At 35.8% G+C, this 21,896-nt stretch overlaps 2 protein-coding genes across 2 annotated transcripts in view; one reads left to right on the top strand and one right to left on the bottom strand.

Annotated features, from left to right (window-relative positions):
• The window catches only part of Blm (Bloom syndrome helicase), a 37,442-nt gene extending 35,749 nt beyond the window's left edge, over window positions 1–1,693 (bottom strand). The window contains exons 1-3 of the mRNA XM_034977351.2: window positions 1,513–1,693; window positions 1,339–1,415; window positions 1,062–1,111 (exon numbers count right to left, since the gene is read on the bottom strand). Of these exons, the coding sequence (XP_034833242.1) occupies window positions 1,062–1,111; window positions 1,339–1,415; window positions 1,513–1,604 (219 nt within the window). The 5' untranslated portion in view covers window positions 1,605–1,693. The remainder of the gene's footprint in view (window positions 1–1,061; window positions 1,112–1,338; window positions 1,416–1,512) is intronic.
• A 2,055-nt stretch (window positions 1,694–3,748) lies between these two features.
• On the top strand, window positions 3,749–11,494 carry LOC117989868 (arrestin domain-containing protein 5-like). Its single transcript, XM_034977268.2, has 6 exons — window positions 3,749–3,962; window positions 4,483–4,623; window positions 5,476–5,696; window positions 6,396–6,581; window positions 7,299–7,487; window positions 8,109–11,494. The coding sequence occupies exons 1-6, from the start codon at window positions 3,827–3,829 to the stop codon at window positions 8,628–8,630; spliced, it is 1,395 nt and encodes a 464-aa protein (XP_034833159.2). The 5' UTR covers window positions 3,749–3,826; the 3' UTR covers window positions 8,631–11,494.
• Window positions 11,495–21,896: the final 10,402 nt, after the last annotated feature.

Raw genomic sequence — 21,896 nt, 5'->3', positions numbered from 1 at the left:
GATCCACGACATTAAAGTATCCGAAAACGATTTACACTGGGTGGAATTATCCTTAATTCCTCCCAGTGTAAATCGTTTTCGGATGGAAGGTGTCTAATTATAGTCTACAAAAACAAAATTTTTTACAAAAAAAATAAAAACCGACTTCGATACACAAACACAAAAAATTGAAAAATAATTCAATTTATTACCGAATATATTATGTATATGTTATGTATATCAAAGTTTGTGTTTAGAGTAGGTACCTACTTCTTACTTTGTTGTATGAATAAAGTTAATGTTAGTGGGTAGGTTGCAAAAAGTGTATGACAATTAGTTCATGTTGGCACTCCTCAGTGAATACATATTCTAATGGTGAACTCAAGTGTTTGATTTACTAATCCAAACATATTAGTATACAAGAGTTAATATAGTTCAATAATAATATTTTTTGGTGCCGGTGCCAATTAGCTTTAGCTGCGCGATTCGTCTAGACTTCATATTTTTATGAGACTCCACAATGGCAACTCATTGGCACCGACCCCAAAAAATATTATTATGGAACTATATTAACTCTTGTATACATAATATATTCGGTAATAAATTGAATTATTTTTCAATTTTTAGTGTTTGTGTATCGAAGTCGGTTTTTATTTTTTTTTGTAAAAAAAATTTTTTTTTCAATTTTTAGTGGCCCCATGGTATTAAAATATGCTATGCCTGGTTAAAAATCTATTGTTTACTAAGCTATTACACTGATCGCGAGCAATTTACTCTTATCTGTTGAGGAGTTCCATTATCTATCTTCGAAGATGTTCATCAGATCTTCACCAAATTTAAATGGGGCCAACTTTGAAGTATACCCTTTCAAACAAAAAAAAGAATTTTCAAAATCGGTCCAGGCGTCTTCAAGTAATCCGGTAACATATATAAAAAAAAATTTAAAAAAAAAGATTCCCACTAATTGAGAATCTCCTCCTTTTTTTGAAGTCGGTTAAAAAGGCAGCTAAATTCTGCCTATTGGCATGCAATATTTTATGATATAACTACTGTGAAAATAGGAAAAACTAAGTAATACTTACAGCAAGAAACTTATTATCTGTTGTTGAACTGCCTTTGTAAGGTGGAGTAACTGAAAAATGTTACAAGCAATAAATAAATAATAATCTGAAACTTGAAAGACAGACAGACAACAAAGTGATCCTTACAAGGGTTCCTTTTTTCTTTTTGAGGTACGGAAACCTAAATATAATTTCAAAACCTACGATTCCCCCCCTTACCCCCATCCATTAATTCCTGAGGTTAGTTTCTAAAGCCAACCCAGAAACTAAATAAACAAATAAGTTGGTAGATACTTACAAGTAGCTCTTGATGTTTTAGTTTTAAAGACGAATTTTGAACGCTTTTCCATACTTTCATTAGTGTAGTCAGCTTTTCTGTAAATTTAGGATAGTATAGTAATCAAGTATTATACTATGAAAGGCTCGAAATAAATAAACAAAATAAATACAAAAACAATCAAAAAATACCTACCCAGGCGCTTTTTTTGAGTCTTGGTCAGATTTTTTTATAAAGTCACTAATGGAACTTTGTTTACTGAGAGTTATATTCTTTTTTGAAGCCATATTTATTATTCGGAGTTTAATGGTATTAAATTAATGTTATTTTTCGCAATGCAATTTTCTATTTACCACTATTTATTCCAATGAAATTGTATGTACTACCTACTATTCCTATTTACCACACATTACCCCATTTTACCCCACAGTTTTACCCACACAAACAGCTATACGTCAAAGAGAATATAATCACCTATACGTATACCACTATTTACCTTGGACGATCTAACCTATCTTAGACGATCTAACCTAGGTTAGATCGTCCAAGCTATTTACATTGATTTACATTATGTTATTGGTCTGTGGTATTTACCACAGACCAGTGACCACAGATATATACATACCCATCTGAGCCACAAACAGAGTACAATATTGATTGAACAAGGGCATAGGCTCAGAACAAGAACTATTAGTAGGTGATAAGGACAAAACATAATCATTTTGTCACGTTCTAATAAGAGCTTAAATGCATTTAGCATCTCGCTCTAACAGTAAGTGTCACAATAGGGCTACTTCTAATAGTCCTTGTTCTGAGGTGCTCACTGAACCACCACCACCTAATATAGTAGATAATCTATGACCACCACTGACCACACCACCACTGACTGAACATAGTAGATAATCTATGGACTGAACCATAGATAATTCACATTGGACCTTGGATTTAGTACCTACCTAGTAAAGTCGAATCAAAAATTCAGTGAACTAAACTGACGTTTACAGTGTTAACAGCATTGAAAAAAAATAGTGTTGTGATTAAAAAATCGATTATCCATCACTCACTTATTACATCGATTAAACACACATATTTTGTTATTTACTGAAACTTCCCAATTGTGTTTATTATTATCGATATAAAAATATTTTAAATAGATAGCAATGATGCTTATCCTTTTTGTCTCCTGATCTCCTTTTTGCCGGCCTGTACTGAGAGATAATTTGTACGATACTGTTCAGTCCGGAAATAAAGCATTTGCGACGCGAAGATTTTAAAACTAAACGATGTCGATAATTGGTATTTCGGCCGAGGTTTGTATAGTACTTTTTTCCCATGTGCGAAGAAACAATAAACAAATTATTAATCAAGAAAAAACGAACATTGCAGTTTGTACAGTTAGACAACGATTCTTTTTAAACACACACAACTTTTGAAACAACGATCACTTAGTATGCGTGTTTCTATGAAATATTGACATGTGACGTCACAATGATTTGACGTCCGTATTGCTGGCGTACATACAAAAAAGAGAAAGAGAGAAATTGACTTCTTTAGGGTTCTGTACTCGAAGGGTGTCAACGGGACCCTATTACTAAGACTCCATCCGTCTGTCTGTCAGTGGGCTATATCTTGTGAATCGTAATAGGTACAGAGTTGAAATTTTTCTAAAATTTGTATTTCTATTGCTACTATAACAACAAATAATTTGTGTGTCAGACGAAAGGATACATGCCTCTTTGTTGTTCATTAATTTCAATATATTTTGCATAATTGCATTAAATCTAATTATATTGCAAATTATTATTACCTATTAACACTTAAATATAATATCTTTATAGAATTAATATTTCATAGTACAATCGAACTGGAACATCACAATCACAATCGAATGGAGCATCACTATTAAAATAAATATGACAACATTATTTTACAAAGTGACATTAGGACCTGTCAGTTTAATTCAGTGAATTATTGATTCCACTATATACCTAGGTAGGTACCTACTATCTCTATGCATTGGACCTTTTTGGAGTACCTATTGATGTGGACGATGTGGATTGTGGACCAAAGAATTTCTAAATACTACCTACTTCGTCGTTGTGGACTGAATCCACAGAGCTTCACAGAGTACCTACCTACTTTGTTAATATATGACTGAATCCACTGAATCTTTCTTTTCGGTGGACAGCATATATATTATATATTTTAATCCCTATATATTATAATACTCTTTGGTGGACAGGGATTTGGCCACGATTTGGCTCTAAACTAAAGGAAAAAGTAGGTACTCTGTGAACTAAAAGTATACTAAAAAACTAAAAAGTGATTACTGTTGTTTTTTTTACTTACAATAATTTAATTAGGTAATTGTGGAAGTTTTCACCTTTTATTTCTGGTCGGTGGTTTTCACTGCCTACTTTCCTAAGAAGTTTGAACATTAAAAGTTTATCATCATTTTAACTTCTATTTTTCCTTTGAATGTTATTTTCTTTGCAGAAACTAAATATCAATGGAGCCGCACGCGCCTTGTCGTCGATTTAATGATGGGTGTATTATATTCAGTGGTTCGAAAGCCATATTTTATTCTGGTCAGGTGATCGAGGGAAAAATAAACTTCAAACTACGCTCACCGTTAGATATATCCGGTAAGAAATAATTTTGATCTAATCTCATAGAGCATTTAAAACCAATTTTTAATTACTGTTTACTTACTCTATTCATGTTGGGATCATCATGGTAAAATTAGTGGTATAGTGCTTTAAGATGCATCATCATCAACCCATTGCCGGCTCATTGATATTGAGCACGGGTCTCTCCGAATGAGGAGGGCTTCAGTCCACCATGGCTAAATGCGCATTGGTAGACTTCACACACCTTTGAGAACATCAAGGTAAACTCTCAGGCATGTAGGTTTCCTCATGATGTTTTACTACACCTTTAAAGCCAGTGATATTTTATTGTTTAAAATATAACTTGAAAAAGGTAAAGGTGCCCAAGATGCCTGTATACGATGCAGATGTTCTATCCACTAGGCTGTCCCCGCTTTTTTAGACCCCCCTGGCTACGGCCATGTGATCCAGTGTACAATTACATTGTACGAAATGGCTTAGTAATAAGGTCCCATTGGCACCCTTGGGGAATGGAACCTATTGTTATTATTTGCAGCCCTGGAAATAGTTTTCTTTGGGGAAGGTAATGTGGTATGGGTAGAAGAGCAAATGGAAATGTATGGTGGTGTAAGAAGGCAGAAGTTCCTGAAGTATCTCGGCAAGGAGGGGTATGTCCACCATGTGCAACATCTTCAAGGTAATCTTCATCCTTCATACCCTATAACCAATAAAACTAAGTGTAAAGCTTGTAATAAATAAAAGCCTCAATAGCTCAATAGTTAGTGGACTGAAATCTGAAAGGTTTGCGGTTCAAACCCACCTGTTGCCATACCTACTCCTATAACAAACTTTAAGCTCAGTTGGAGGGGAAAGGGGAATATATATATATATATTTTTTTTTTTAAAGAATATTAGCCATGTTAAATGACTAATATTCCCCTTTCCTCCCCAACTAAGCGTCAGGCTTGTGCTAGGAGTAGGTACGACAACAGTGCAACGGGCGGGGTTTGAACCGTCGACCTTTCGGTTTTCAGTCCACTCCTTTACCGGTTGAGCTATTGAGGCTCTGTATAAATATAAAAATGATATTATATGATGAATGATAGATATTATTTATAATGGAAATCACTCACGGTAGTTTAAACGCTAAAATATAAAAATGAATCACTAAATGTGTTGCTTATCGCAAATCTCGAGAACAGCTGAACGGATTTCGCTAATTCTTTTTTTATAATATGCCTTGAAGTACGAGGATGGTCCTTACGGAGAGAAAATTTTAAAAAATTGCTTGAAAAAGACAGCTAGTTAGTAATAATTAACAGTGCTAATATTGTTTAAAAAAATTAGGTATGGTATAGCATAAAGTTCGAGCTGTCATGGGTAGATCAGTACTGCCCATGACAGCTCGAACTTCACCTCTCGCCTAATTAATCGTGGTATAGTACAATACAATATAGTTTTATACAATACAATATTGTGTATATTGTATTGTATAAAACCATATTGTATTGTACTATACCACATTGTAGATAATTCAAATATGTTTCAGGTCCAACAGTATTAGAAGTGGGTGAACATTCCATACCGTTCTCGTATCAACTGCCCTACACCTGCCCATCCACATTCAGAGGCTCAAAGGGCCAGGTCACATACTCGGCCACAGCGTACGTCATACGTAAAGATGATGGAGTCACCAAGGAAAATATTATTTCAACTGAGTTTGATGTTATTGATCCGATGAACTTGAACACTGGCAGTGATGATATTAAGGTAATGTGATAATTACTTATCATTTTAGTTTGTGGACGTCCACTGCTGAACATAGGCTTTCCCAAAGAGCGCCACCACACCTCGCCCTCACTTCCTCACGCAACCATTTCCCGGCAACCTTTATACAGTCTGTTTGTTTTAACTGGGACATAGGGGAATTGAAAACCAAAGGAGGTACAGTGAAACTGTCTTAGGAACCAATAGGTCTTTTTTTTTTGGTCAAGCGTGAGTTGTCCATAAAAATATTTAAATAGTATTATTTATTTATTTTTAATTATGGTTTGACTCATTTTCGTGTTATTTCATTGTATTGGAAAAAAATCGGAATAGCAGAAGTTGATCTTTAAGTAAATGTTTTTTCATAATGAGAGGGTTGATCATTGAACTCCTAGAAATACCTTTTTTCTATTTAACGCTGGGAAATGTGTTTACGCATCCTCCCTCCTGAAAGCCAGCCAGCTAAACAGCCAGCCAACCAGCCAGAGGGAAGGTATGTGGGACTCGCCGGCCGGGAGGCGACCGGAATACCCACTAAAACCCAGCGGATCCGAAACAGCAGCACCCAGGCACACTGGGAGGTTACCTGGCTAGCAACCCGAAGAGAACCTTAAAACAAGAGACCGCGAGCAGTGCGACGTAGTCCAGCAACAAAACTCCTAAAACTTGAAACACAAAGCTCTACAAAAATTTCCTTTACAGAAACCCCTAGTGATGGAATTCGAGGAGGAGATGAGTTGCCAGTGCTTCTGGTCGTCCAAGCCACTGGGCATAACCGTGCGTCTGCCCGCGCAGGGCATGTGTCCCGGACAAGTCGTGCCCGTCACTGTCGCCGTGCGGAACAGCACCAGTGTGGAGATCACCAAGATCATCTTCCAGATCACCACCGTGAGTGTCTTGTTTTTCCACGTGTTTTCTAAAATCTCATATCTTCTGGCTACAAATAAGGCGTTGGCTGAACAGGTTTTAATATTTTCACACATGAAAACCATAAAATCCCAGATTTCTTGTTATGGATGAGTGCACTACGTTTGCTCTAGAAATCTTTTACGCTGTGCCAAGAATTATGTTCTACGCAGACGAAATCGGCGTATATTCTGAAAAATATTCCAACCCACAATCAAGGACATCTAACATAAAGAATCAAGCAAGTAGTTATAGATGAGGTTAAAAGAGTAGGTGAGTTGTCAGCTTGTCTGGTCGTCTAAGCCGCTGCGCGTGACCGTGCGCCTGGCCGCGAGGGGCATGTGTCCCGGACAAGTCGAGCCCGTCACTGTCGCCGTGCGGAACAACACCAGTGTGGAAATTACCAAGATCATCTTCCAGATGTTACAGTGAGTGTTTTTTGTTATCCCATACCCCAAGAGCTCACTGTTTACATCTAGCTACAAAGAAGGCGTCGACGAGGTTTCAATATTTTTACACCTAAAAATCATAAAACGCTAGACTTCTTTTGCCACTTCAGCTTTGCAACTCGCTGAGCTATGTCAATTGCCTACTCTGGTTCTCTTACCTGTCTAATTTCAGGAATGATAAAATATAATGATAATCATGACTTTCGTGCTAAGGAGACCTGTTCTCAGTCGTAAATTTCTTCCGTTTCAGAGGGAAAGATACCGCAGCCTGGAGCCCGCTTCAGAGTACGAGCCGCCGGAAGAGGTGCTCATGACAATGAAGAAGGGCCCCATCCTGAGCAACACTAACAAGGACTATGTGTTCGAGCTCACCGTGCCGGACTTCATCGCGCCCAACATGGAGAACTGCAATATCATCGACGTCGGGTATTTCTTTAAGGTATGTAACTATTCACATCAACCTGTGGACGTGTGCCTTCCCAAATGAGTATACTGATTTAAAAATTGCTGTGAGTGTCATAGAACCGAAACTAATAATAAAATCCCGTTCATGAGCGGTTTACCAGATTCGCAACGTAACGGATGCGTATAGTAATATTAATAATCTTTTATTTGGGACCATAGCGCACAGTTTACGGACACGCATTCATATTTGCAACAAGTAACGATCTGCAAAGAAAATGTGTGGAGCCAGAGTGGCGCGTGCCTCGCGCGTTTGCTAGTTGATATCTTCGTTCGCTATCTTACCAAACAATGGTACGCAACAGGGGTGTTACGGCAACAGACGGAAACGTTTAAGTGCGGAAACCAGCCCAGAGCGAAGAAGAAGAAGAAGGGGTGTTACGGATATCCGCATCCGCAAATGCGGAACATTCGCATTAATTCAGACATCGCATCCGCGGATATGAACTTTTAATAATCCGCATCCGCGTCCGCGGATGTCAAAATATTGGCATCCGCAACAACCCTGATTATAATGTGTCGTTAAACCACGAAATAATATTACTTTTTAGTAATCTTTATTCTGATAAGAGCATAAATCCGTAATATTTATTTTCAGGTCGTTATAAAACTGTCCGGTTGCAACGAAGACTTAGAGGACGAAGCCGAAATATGTATCGGCCTCGTCCCGATCGGGGAGAACACAGACCTTACACACCACCCCATGGCAGACAAGCTCCCCAACGGCCCCATACCGGACCGCAACAATGCAGTCAACCTACCCCCTGAGTACCAACCCTACACCACCAACCAAAACCAAACCAACGTCCAAGCTTACCCTCCTGGTCTAATCCCGTACCCTATATCAGCTAATGTAACTGATGCACCGATGTATGGTTCAAAAAATAGTCTCGTGAACTCTTTCGAAATCGGTTTTCGAGCTCCCGACGGTAATTCGAGTGTCAGTGTACAAATGACAAGTGTAAATCATAGCTCCGGGGGTGTACAAATGACAAGTGTAAGCCAAAGGTCCACGAGTGTAAGGGTTGCGGGTTACCCCTACCCTGGTCAAAGTCCGCCTTACCCCACACAATCGAATGGCTCGCAGCCTTCTGCACCGTCCGCTCCACCGCCTTATTGAAACGGGATATAATCTATTGTAATAAGGTATTTTACCCTTTTTTGAAAAGTGTCTTATTTGATCCTAAGGTAAACTTAAAAAATGTCAAAAAAATATTTGATCGATAAGTGCAATAAAAAATGCATTAAAATTTTGTATTTCCCTCGCCAAAACGCTGGTTGCCATTTTGTCGCCTAAACCCTAGCTGCCATTTTGTTTAGGTTCATGAGCTGTCATGGCGTCACACGGATTGGTGAACTACAGCATTTTCTTAGTGAAAAACACCTACCTAAAATTAGGCTATATTGCTATATTTAAAAAACTACTGATCGAACATTTACAAAAACCTAAGTGAATATGTTAATGTGACCTCTTCCCTATATACCACTATTGTAACCGTATGAATGTTCTGTCCCGCTAATTCTTTTACTACCTACCTACATAATTATTTTTTGTAATATTAATTGTTAGATATTAAGTACTAGATTGTGACACTTAGATACCATGTACCTACCATTAATTAATGTAAACAGTTGTTAATTCTCGATATATTATAAGTGAACTGTTGTGTTCTTTATTGAGAAATAAGTTTCTTTAAACCGAAATACATTTCTACTACAATCCATGTGAAGTCACAGTTGGAATCGAGTATTTGACTACATCAAATACAAACTATTTCTCAGTGATTATTAAATAGAGGGTCTTCTGATATACGAAAAATCCACGTTCTTAGTTAGTTTTAAGAATAATAACCATTTTAAATTATCGACGTCACATTCCAGTGTTTCACAGAATATCAGTTTCATAAGTTTGATAAAAAGTTACTGATTTGACTAGTTTTCAAATACCGTATTCGCCGTGGTGGCTACAGTTTCGTGCGTTTTGAATATTTGTAGAACAGGTAAAAAAGTGAAATCTTTAAAATGAATTTCATTAAATAGTTTTAAATTAATATTCTTTATATAATTTTATGAACTGAAATTAATATTTTTCAATTGCTTATTGGCCTTATTGGTAATATAATCTTGTTTATACATTTTTAGATTTTTCTAGTTTGGTGTAAAATACCCTATTGTACTTTACAACTTTGTTATTGATACTACAGTAAATTGTTTTGCCGCGTCTACATCAACAATAACACTCCTGTGCGTTTGGAGTCGTGTAAAAAGGAGATGAATGCCTACATACGGCCTTTGGTCTGAGTTGATCAGAGTTGATAAGAGTTTAACAGAATTGAAACCTACCTTATTTCGTAGGATTGAAAATTAATACTTTAGTACAAATTGAATCTACAATGTGGCTAAAATGGTACGTCTAAATCTATTGCTATCCCTTTAATAATGTTACTTACGGAAAAGGATACCACTAGATTTAGACCTATTAATTTAGTTTAGTTTAGAGATCGTGTACAAGAGAATCGGCCCACCTGGTTGAGCAGCTAATCTATTTATTTATTTAATATGATACGTCAAAGTCAAATGATTTATTCAAAATAGGTAATAAATTACTCTTTTTGATGGTCAGATGTTGGATTTGTAAGATATAGTGGTGATAATTATTACACAAACTTAAAACTAAAGCTACGAGGGTTCCAAACGCGCCCTGGTCTGAGAAGAGCCCACAACAAACTCAAATAAATATTTAATATATTTTTAAAACTACGTAGAATAGAAAGCCACTTAGATGAAGTTGTTAGTTATGTTAATCAGCTATTATATTGCGACGGGCGGTCGAATAGGTATGAAAAAAAAATTAGACGCGGATTTATATTTTTGGCCGGATTTATCTGTTAAATCTGATTGCACATTACAATCGCTTTGTGAACTATTGCAGTACAAAATATAAATGATCCTTTGTTCTAGTTCTAAGTGTTAAAAATATGAAGTTACTACAATTAAATACATATTTATATAAAAGTTAATTTTGAAAATGCTGTTTTTATATCAGATATAACTCGCAGGTTTATTTAGAATTTTAAGTTTAAGATTAGATTATTATAAAACTGCCTTGATTATAATATACTTTATTCACTTTTTAGTGAATCTAGTTTAGGAGTTATAGTGGTGAATACAGAGACATTTATTGATACTGATTGAGACTTCGTTTTATACTTTTAAGAGATACTATTATAACACTCAACTTATTGTATAGCATCAATATAAATGACAAGATATGCTTGGGCATATCTTGTCATTTTACATAAACAAAATTTTTCACGGTTTTGGAACCAAATAAATCAGCACCACCTCTTAGATACTAATCAACGACCCGTTTGAAATCCAGACGTCACTGAGGTTGCATTGGTGCTAAATAAACATTTTAGGACCAATGAGTCGGCGCCATTTTGCTTGTTCAATGGCCCTGTCCTTATGAAGTAATATATAAGTCAATGTTGTATGGGTACTTGCCTACTTAATTATTATTATTGCTTAAAAACTTGCATACATTCATAAGTAACTGAGAGTGTGCTTGTTACTTTATATAAAAATATTTTATATTTTTGATGAATACTTTTGTAGCTTTTTGATACTTTATCACAGTTAAACAATTAATTGTTTAGATTTATATAATAAGTACTTAATACCTACCGAATGTGCCATTTTTTACAACTTTGTACTATCTGTATTCTCGAATAATATGTTAAGGGCCTGCACAGATGAGGGACTTTTGTCTGTGGAGGACAAAAATCATTTTTATATAAATGAATATTTCAATTTATTTTATCACAATAATTTTAATATTCTATTTACCTTAAAATCTCGACTTTTGAACTATACTCTAACAACCGTGCATTTATACAATACCTGCCTATTATAATCACAAATGTAAATTTTACTTATTACTTATGTAATGTCTATTTCGACAGTAAATGTATTGCAACAATACTGGATTATCTTTTATTTGCATAGCATATCCTGGGACAGACATGAAGGCTACTTTTGTCACGGAAAATCTAGAGTTCCCACCGGATTTTAAAAAACACAAACACGCGGATGAAGTCGCGTTTAGGAATTTAAATAAAATAGGTAAAGAATATATCAAAGTGGCTCAAAACGCTTATAAAATTAAGTCTTTCAAATAAAATGTGATTAGTGCTACATTATGATCTCGTAATTACACATTTCGCATGTTTATTTTACTCGTGCACAAAATATTATTTTATTAACGTTTTAAATCTGAACTATGAAGCACAGAGTACATTGAATATCTATGAAGACAACACTATTTTTGCTTTACAAAGTACTCTGTGACTGTGTGATGACCCCAAAAAACTATTTAGTGTTCTGTTCTGTGCGTAGTGATTATATACTTTTTGGTTCAGTGTCGGTGCCAACCATAGAGTAGGATGTATAGGTATAGGGTATAGAGTTATCACTCCCACATATTCTAGAGATATGGAAACCAGCGCCCCTGGTGGTTAGTTCCTAAACTAATTTTCTTGTGTATATAACTATAGATATATGTATAGGGATTTGTAGGTAGGTAGCCCCTTTATTTGAATTGTATTTTTTATGTAATTTCTGAGGATATTACACTAGACACACGTTTTAGCTCTTTCTGGTAGATTTTTAATAAATTTATATTCAACTTTGTAAACAAAAGAGCATAAAACGTGTATCAAAACGAAAAGAAAAAACATAATTCATTTTCTTCTTTTATTATAATAATCAATACAACTTTTTTGCATAAAATCTTGAACATCTACATCTTTTGTTGCACCATTTAGTATTTTATTTGTATTTTTGCACCACGTATACAAAAATAAATTGCATGAGTGATCTATTATAAATTTGGACAATTCTGAGCCATGTTGATCACAACTATTCAAAAAATTAAAGTCACAATGAACTTGTAATATTGTTTTTATATATGTTTTGACATAATAAATATTACTTCGGCTTCTTAGAATGTATGAGACCACATCTTGAATGTTTGAAAACATTTCTACGGCTTGTGTTGCTGGGTATGAGAGAAGAAATTTATTTTTTATTCTTTCTTTTCTGAAGGTAAATTCACAATCGCTGAGATTATTGGTAAAAACATTTTTCTTGCATTTTACACAATTTTTGAAAACCTTTGTTGCTTTTTTAATGACATACCCAGCAACATATTTTAATATTTCAAATATTTTTATATTGGCCTTTTTGTACTCTAATCCAATCAAGATGTGGTCATTTACAAGATCATTGTAATCAATTTCATTTGGATCACAATTTGAGGACACCTTTTTCCTAAAAAATATTTTTTTTAAAGAATTTAATAGCATATTCTTAGCGGAATCCGCTTCGCAATTAGATCCTTTGGAGTGGCTACTTATGTTATTTACTAAGACTGCCGCAAAAGCAATTTCAAAGTTTGCGCATGTGGGGTTAATATTTCTAGCACCATGGCTTCGAATTGAGCCAAAGAAATTTTCCAAAGGATCTTGGTTAAAATGCCTCATCCAAAAAGCCCTCAAATTGTAATCATTATGTAACTTTTTTCGAATATATTCTACATTTTCGATTGTCCAAATCCAGTTATTAATAGATGGGACACTGCTTTTTTTCCCTCTTTTGGTTTTTAATGTCCTTTTTGCTTCTATCCAAACGTTTTCATGACAGGATGATGGTGTAACTGGCCCAAGCAACTCCTTTGTTGGATTTTTCTTAGAATTCCCGTAACTGCCATTTAAAGAGTCAAACAATTCATCAAAGAATTTAATTATGTCCGCTGTTCCTCTACTTTCCTCAGGAATAATTTTTTTATCTGAAAAATGTTTAATAATTTAAAAAAAAAATCTAAATTTAGCCGTATTATTTACAAGTAATGATTAATATAATGTTATATATATTATTATTATATATTACAGACTAAAATAGACAAGATACAAAATTCCTTCTTTATTCTCACAATAGGGTCAAAGAGCTGCCTATGCATCCTCAGCTTGTAAGAACTGTGTTTTAAAACATACTAATTGTGTACTAATCTTTCTTTTTAAAAGAATATTAACCAAGTTGAACTTAACTAATTCTCCCCTCCCCAAATAAGTGGAAAGCTTGTATTAGGAGTAGGTATGACAATAGTACCAGAGATGGGAAACGAACCTGAAACCATGCAGCTTGATTATGGTCAGTAGGTCAGATCGCAATCACCTGATTGGTCGACACTCACTCACTACAATGCATTGTTGGAACAAAAATACCATTAATTCAGCAAGCCACGATTGCGACTGATAATGATTGATGCATCATGCAGGTTATCTGGAATCAACCTGCAGTTTTCGGTTTGCACCTTTAACCGTCAGGCTGAGGCTATCTTTGAGTTTGGATTAGAATAATCAAGTTTCAAAGAGACATTAATACTTCCTCACCTGCAAAATATCCCATGCACATGGCAACAGAAGCACTGAATACCTGAGTTGCACATAGCACCTTCATTTTTTTTATTTTTTCTGGCATGACGTGATGTTCTGTTAATTTTGGTAAAAATTTGAGCCCTTTATATGCAGGATTTTCCTTATATAATGTCACAATGTGATCCCATTTACCTATCACTTCTTTATCATTTATTTTACAAATAATATTTTTATTTAACATATTGTTTCTGATTCCCTTGAGCATATGTGGTATGTCAAAGAGTGGAACAATTTCTTGGTCATTTACTTTAAAAATATTGTGTTTTTCTTCTTTATTGTCTTTCAAATTTGTAGTTTTATATTCATGTACTAGTTCTTTTATTGCACTTACATTTGAGGCTCCTTGGTCACAAATGGTTGCAATCACTTTAAAACCTGCTGATTGCACTTCACTTATCACTGTTTTAAGTTGATTATTCAATTCTACTTTTGAAGTGCTTCCGCTACAAAATGTATATGCTAGAGGTTGTTTGTAATTTTTTACTACCCCTCTCAACATAAATACTAGGACATGATCAGCAATTTTGTTTTCTGCTTTTTTTCCATTATCCACAAAACCTCTTATTAAATCTTTTTTTTTATTATAATCAAAATGAGGACAGAGAGCCATCTCATCAAACAATATAACGCACAATCTGTCCGTTTCTGACATTTTTGAACCACGTTTTTTCAAATGGGAAAAGATGCTTTCATTCGCACCTGGTTTTAAATTTGCGCTTGAAATCATGCGACTTAATGTTACTGGGGCAGGTAATACTATAATGTTCCTTAACCATCTGTATGCTCTAGGACCCATTTTATAAAACGCGAGCGAAAATAGCTTTTCCTCTTTGGAGTATCTCCGTCCAAATTTATCTTTATTTGTTTGTGTTAACTGCATCATAAACAGTATCATTGCAGCTGATGTAAAATTTCTCGTCGCTTTCAAAAATGATGGATTCTCTGTAATTTTTAGGGCTTTCTTCAATTTTTTCAAATAGGTATCCTTACTTTTTTCCATCTTCTTGATTTTTTGTTTGAGGTAAGTTATTTCATTGGGTTCGGAAAACCCACATTTAACAGAACCTGCAAATAAAATGAATATCAATTATTGCATTTTCATCAATGACAGAGCAAATACTTTTTAGGGTTTCATACACAAAGGGTAAAAACGGAGCCCTATTAATGTCACTCTGCTGTCTGTCTGTCTGCATGTCACAAGTCTTCTAGCTCATAGATGAAATGAGATACATCATCATCATACTATCTGCAGGGCGATTGTCTAAAACCTGCATCAATCATTATTACAATCTCAATTGTTCTGATTGGCTGAATTTGTGCGATTCTTGTTGCAACTATTTTTTTTTTTTTTTTTTAATATCTAATTAGAACGGCAGTGCCACTTACACTAACTAGATGATTAATAATAAATTTAAATACAAATAAAGGTACAAGAAAAAAGACATAAAATACAAAACGATAAAAGATCAAAGAACTATGCGTTGTGGCCAATAGTGAGCGAGCATTAACCAATCAGAGATGATTGCGATCGTGACATTGTAGCTGTCAAACAACCGCGGTAGCACTACAGGTTTCTTGCCATCGCTACGTGCCAAACCCTCAAATAACCCTGATGCAATAAGGAATTGCATTTCGAAATTGTGGTGGGAGGGATTTTTAAAGAATCATCCATTAAAATATTTTTACCAAATTCGGTAGGTACAGAGACACCTTGCATCCCAGGGACGGACTACTACGGATAGGATACTTTTTGTCCTGGAAAACCAAGTTTCCACGAGATTTATAAAAACCTAAAACCACGCCGGCGAAGCCGCAGGCATCATCCAAAATAATTATGTTGTTCATTATTATGTACTGAACCCTAAAACAGTTATGCCCGACTCGTACTTGGCAAGTTTTTAATATGGTTAGATTATCAAATGCAACATAACATTAACATACCTTTTAAGACTGGTTGTTTGATTTTTACATTGCCAGGTTTTTTTTCTGAAAAAAACAAAAAATACATCAGTAATACATTATCAGTACCCTTATTATAAATGCGAAAGTGTGTTTGTTTGTTTGTCCTTCAACCATGTCGCAACGGTGCAACAGATTGACGTGATTTTTTGCATGGGTAAAGATAAAGACCTGGAGAGTGACATAGACTTTTTATCCCGGAAAATCAAAGAGTTCCCACAGGATTTTTAAAAACCTAATTCCACGCTGATGAAGTCGCGGGTCCTAATCTAGTCCTAATCCTAATAATATTATAAATGTGAAAGTGTGGATATTTGGACTGTTGTTTATTCAATCACGCAAAAACTACTGGACAAATTTGGCTGAAATTTGGAATGGAGATAGATTATATCCTGGATTAACACATAGGCTACTTTTTATCCCGGAAAATCAAAGAGTTCCCGCGGGATTTTGAAAAATATAAATCCAAGCAGTCAGTCAGAAGCAGTCACGGGCATCAGCTAGTAAGTAATAAAGAATCTTTTGAGGTAATATTTTTGATGAGTGCCGTGCCGTGCCGTAGGCACGTACCTAGTTTGCTTAGGGATAATCTGCCACTGGCTGTGGTATACTTAATTAATTCATAAGTAACTGAAACTTTAATGTTTACAGTAACATGCTAAATGAGTTGTTTCAGCTATATCTCTATAAGTTATATAATAGCTGTAAAAAAAGCTCAATGTCTGTAATACTTACTGCTAGAAGATGGCTTGCACAGGTTGATCTCTTCAGCTTTTTCAGCCTGACTTATTTCAACATTTATATTAGTAACTTCTTGCAGAGGAGTCCTACGTGTTACATAGAATCCTGTAAAAATTTCAATATAATATTATGTTAAGAATCTTTTTTCATAACTAACTCACAATGCAGTTATACTTCTAAGTACATTATGTTTCACAAAAATAGTCCAATGTATTTATTGTGTACATACAGTAGACAAGAAAATTTTTTTTTTTTTTAGGGTTCCGTACCTCAAAATGAAAAATGGAACCCTTATAGGATCACTTTTTTGTCTGTCTGTCTGTCTGTGTTGCTGTCTGTGTGTCTGTATGTCTGTCTGTCGGTCTGTCAAGAAACCTACAGGGTACTTCCTGAAGTAAAGAAAAACGTCCCGGTATACTTTAAAGTCAATCTGTATATTTGTTATAAAGTGAATTAAGTACAAGCAAAATGAGTTCACAAGGCGGCGGACATATTGAGAGAGAGGTGAACGCCCGCGAGCTGCGACATAGGCGCCACCGGCGGCAAAATGGGGTTGCCAGCCGCTTGTCTAGGTTGAGCCTAGATTTTCTACATCCCCCCTTAGGCTCAACCCCATCTTCCGGGCACAGAAGTCTAGTTTTTGTTGCGAAGTGGCTTTGGTGAGGGCATCTGCAACCATCGATTCTGTCCCGATGTATCGCACGTCGATTGATCCCCCCAGCACCTTGTCTCGAATGAAGTGATGCCTTATATCAATATGTTTGGTGCGGGAATGGTAGCCATCGGACCCTGCAATTTTAATACAACTTTGATTATCACTGTATATCACCATAGGGGCGGCTTCCTTTTTCAACTGTGGCCAGATATCCTCTTGCAATTGCTTAAGCCATAGAGCTTCTTGAACGCAGGATGAAAGCGACATGTACTCTGCTTCCGTTGTTGACAGAGCCACTGTAGGTTGACGTTTAGAGTTCCAACTGATAGCTCCACCCTGAAAAAGGAAAGTGTAGCCTGTGCATGACCGTCTGTCGTCTTCTGAACTGGCCCAATCTGAGTCACAGTACCCATGTGTCATATTTTCATCGGGACATCGCGCATACTTCAATCTGTGATCTAGAGTACCTTTCAAATATCTCATGACACGTTTTAGTGCAACCCAGTGTTGCATCTCAGGCTTGTTATTAAACTTACTTAAAGTGTTTATTACATAGCTTATATCCGGTCTAGTGATTTGTGAGATATATAACAAGCAGCCTACTACTTCTTGATATGGAATATTATGTAGGATTTTACTTGCATCTAAATTCTTATGTAATTTGGTATTCATGTCAATCGGAGTTTTGACTGGCTTACAGTCAGACATGCCAAATTTATTTAAAACTTTCAAAATATACTTCTTCTGGTCTAAGTAAACTATTCCCTTCTTTCTGTCTCTCTCAACATGAATTCCAATAAAATAACTTAAGTCTCCAAGATTTTTCATTTTAAATTTATTATTTAATTCTTCTTGAATAAACTTCTTTGAGTTAACATTATTTGTAAAAATCAGCAAATCATCTACATATATGGCTACAAATAAAATATCATTGACTTCAATTTTATGATAAATACATGGATCTAATTTTGACTGTATGAGACCCATACTTTTCAATGTGTTACTTAACTTCTTATTCCATTGACGGCTAGCCTGTTTGAGACCATACAATGATTTACGCAATAGACAGACCTTATTCTTGTCTTTCTCATAGAGAGGTGGCTGAGCCATGTAGATTTCCTCATCAATATCGCCTTGAAGAAATGCTGAGACAGCGTCCATCAAAATCATATCTAAATCATACTTAGCTGCCAAGGCAAACAGATATCGTAGAGATGAAAACCTTACTACCGGAGAAAAAACTTCATTGTAGTCTATACCTTTTCTCTGTGAACATCCTTTGATGACTAGTCGAGCTTTATATTTAACAATTTTTCCTTCTTCATTTGTTTTTGTTTTAAAGACCCACTTACATGAAATGGCACGCTTATTTTGAGGTAGAGTAGTTATCTCCCATGTATTATTCTCCATTAAAGACTTGTACTCCTCGTCCATTGCATTTTTCCAGTGTTGGGCTTCACTACTGGATAAAGCTTGCTCAACAGTCGATGGATCTGAAATCTGTGATATACAAAGAAAATTTTTACCATTTCTGTCAACATTTTGTCTCTGACGTGGACGTAAACTGATTTTCTTTACATAGCTCTCATTATCACTATCATAATCCTCACTAACATTAGGATGGTATGTATCATCATTAACATCTATAGATGTCTCACAACTATCAAATGAAGTGCTTAGCGATGATGAAGTCTGTGGGCTCTCTTGAACCTCTTCCCCTCCTTGAGATCCACTGTTGGTATCTGATAATTCGACATTGGATCTCAGAGGAATTGAAATAAGCTGTGGCAATGGTACTGATTCTTGTGCATTAGTAATTGCAGACTTACTGTTTTCTATGAATATCACGTCTCTACTAATTATAGTTTTTCTAGTATTAGGGTCATAGAGTCTATACCCTTTCGTGTTGTCACAGTAACCTATGAACAAGAACTCTTGTGATTTACGATCCCATTTTAACCTCTTTTGCTTAGGGATGTGAACCATAGCCTTCGAACCAAAAATTTTAAAATGTGTGATATTTGGTTTCTTACCAGTCCATTTTTCATAAGGTGTTACCTCAGCTAGAACTCGAGATGGTGATCGGTTCACAATGTAAGCCGCAGTTGCCACAGCTTCAGCCCAATATCCTTTATGTAGATTTGCATCAAACAGCATGCACTTAGCACGCTCCACCAGCGTCCTGTTCATGCGCTCCGCTAGCCCATTTTGTTCTGGCGTGTACGGAGTTGAAGTTTGGTGCTTGATGCCAGAAGCTGCTAGAAAAATAGATAATTCTTTATTACAGTATTCTTTTCCCATGTCCGTCCTCAGTATTTTAATTTTCTTTCCTAATTCATTCTCTACTTCAATCTTAAATTTTTCAAATATTGACTTTATATCCAACTTGTTCTTTAGAAAATATACATACACTTTGCGCGAGCAATCATCTATGAAGGTTATGAAGTATTTAGCGCCACCCAAGGAGGGTGTCTCCATCGGACCACATAGATCGGAGTGTACTACTTCCAACAAAGTGCTAGCTCTAGAACCGGAGTGTGGAAACGGAAGTCTTGTTTGTTTTCCTTCACAACAAGATATACATACAGGATTTTCATTTTTTTTAGTTATGTTCATCCCGTCAGCACATAATTGCAATTTTTTAACATCAGCCATGTTAAGGTGTCCCATTCTACGGTGCCAAGTATAAGAGTCAGCCTGGCTTTCGTTGCCAAAGGTAGCACAGACATTGCCTGTTTGGCCATTCAAAATGTTAAGTTTATACATATTATTAACTAAAGATGCTGTAGCTATAATTTTGTTGTTTGAATTAAAAATATTACAGCCATTGTCTGTAAACTCCACCTTACACCCATTTTTGGTCAGCTGGCTAACTGATAACAAGTTAGCGGCAAACTCAGGAATAAATAAAACATTCCTCACCTGGATCAGATGCTCATCATTGCATATACTTGTCTGGATGTTTACATTACCCATAAGTTGCACGGAGACAGCATCACTGTTTGCTACTAATATCTTCTGAATTGAAGGTGGTTGCAAATCATACATCCAGTCCTTGCGCCTTGACATGTGCATAGTTGCACCGGAGTCAATATACCAGTTGTTTTCATCTATGAAAGTATAGGCTGAAAAAATAGCTGAAAAAACGGTGTCATTAGTATTCTGTTTCTTGACCTTGCACTGACTTTTATAATGGTTGTAACCATTGCAATTATAGCACCGGGGCCCTTTTCCTTTTGACTTTTTGTTTTTAGACTGATTATTATTATGTGCATTTTGTTTGTTCCTTGTGAAAAACACAGAAGACTCGGAAACTTTCACTTCTTGTAAGAGTTTTGTCTTTATAAAATCCGATGATATTCTAACACCGGAGCTCTCTATTCCCATGATCATTGGCTTATAATTATCTGGTAGACCGGCCAACATTAGTGTCCCCAGCCATTCGTCGTCAACTTTGAATGAAATATTCCGTAGTTTGTGAGCTGTCGTCATTATTTTATAAACGTATTCTTCAACGCTAGCACAACTATCCAAAGAAGTATTGATTAGGTCTTTTAATAACCCTACTTTTCTTGACAGCCCGGAGTCCTCAAATACATTTTGAAGGTTTTTCCACACTTCGCGAGCTGTTTTCGCATTTTCTATATGAACGTAGTTCGTCGGTTCGACTAACAAAATGATTTTGGACTTAGCTTTAATGTCTTTCTTGGCGTCGACTTCTCTTGTTTGGGGATCCACACACTGCCAAAGGTCCTCGTGCTCCAAATACGTTCTCATTGCAAACTTCCACGTATTATAATTGTCTCGTCCCGACAATTTTTCTAATTGTATATTGTTCATGCCGGAGTTCGCCATTGTACTTGCAACTTGCATGAACTTGCACAATTACGACGCACGCGGTTTTTACTTTTTTCAACTTTACGGTAACTAATACGGATGGATTGAAAACTTAATAGGTATATGGACGGCCCATAACCTGAAGTAAAGAAAAACGTCCCGGTATACTTTAAAGTCAATCTGTATATTTGTTATAAAGTGAATTAAGTACAAGCAAAATGAGTTCACAAGGCGGCGGACATATTGAGAGAGAGGTGAACGCCCGCGAGCTGCGACATAGGCGCCACCGGCGGCAAAATGGGGTTGCCAGCCGCTTGTCTAGGTTGAGCCTAGATTTTCTACACTTCCCGTTGACCTAGAATCATGAAATTTGGCAGGTAGGTCTTATAGCAGACCTTCAGGGAAAAATCTGAAAACCGTGAATTTGTGGTTACATCAGACAAAAAAAATTAAATTGTGGTCATGAACTAATAATTACTATTTTCAATTTTTAAAGTAAGATAACTATATCAAGTGGGTATCATATGAAAGGTCTTCACCAATACATTGTAAAACAGATTTTATTTATTTTTATGCATCATAGTTTTTGAATTATCGTGCAAAATGTCGAAAAAAATACGACTAGTACAGAACCCTCGTTGCGCGAGCATGACTTGCACTTGGCCGGTTGGTTTAGTTACAGGAACTCGGATTATAT

The sequence above is a fragment of the Maniola hyperantus genome, chromosome 17 (genome assembly GCF_902806685.2).
Source record: "Maniola hyperantus chromosome 17, iAphHyp1.2, whole genome shotgun sequence".
NCBI lineage: Eukaryota > Metazoa > Arthropoda > Insecta > Lepidoptera > Nymphalidae > Maniola > Maniola hyperantus.
Note: the sequence above shows the minus strand (reverse complement) of the source record. Positions and strands in the feature narration are given on the sequence as shown.

What these genes read in the sequence shown, in the direction of transcription:
- LOC117989868 (XM_034977268.2), top strand. Translation starts at nt 3,827, where the DNA reads ATGGAGCCGCACGCGCCTTGTCGTCGATTTAATGATGGGTGTATTATA. An exon ending in TCATCTTCCAGATCACCACC is followed by an intron (nt 6,582 to 7,298) that starts GTGAGTGTCTTG and finishes CTTCCGTTTCAG; the next exon opens with AGGGAAAGATACCGCAGCCT. An exon ending in ACGTCGGGTATTTCTTTAAG is followed by an intron (nt 7,488 to 8,108) that starts GTATGTAACTAT and finishes ATTTATTTTCAG; the next exon opens with GTCGTTATAAAACTGTCCGG.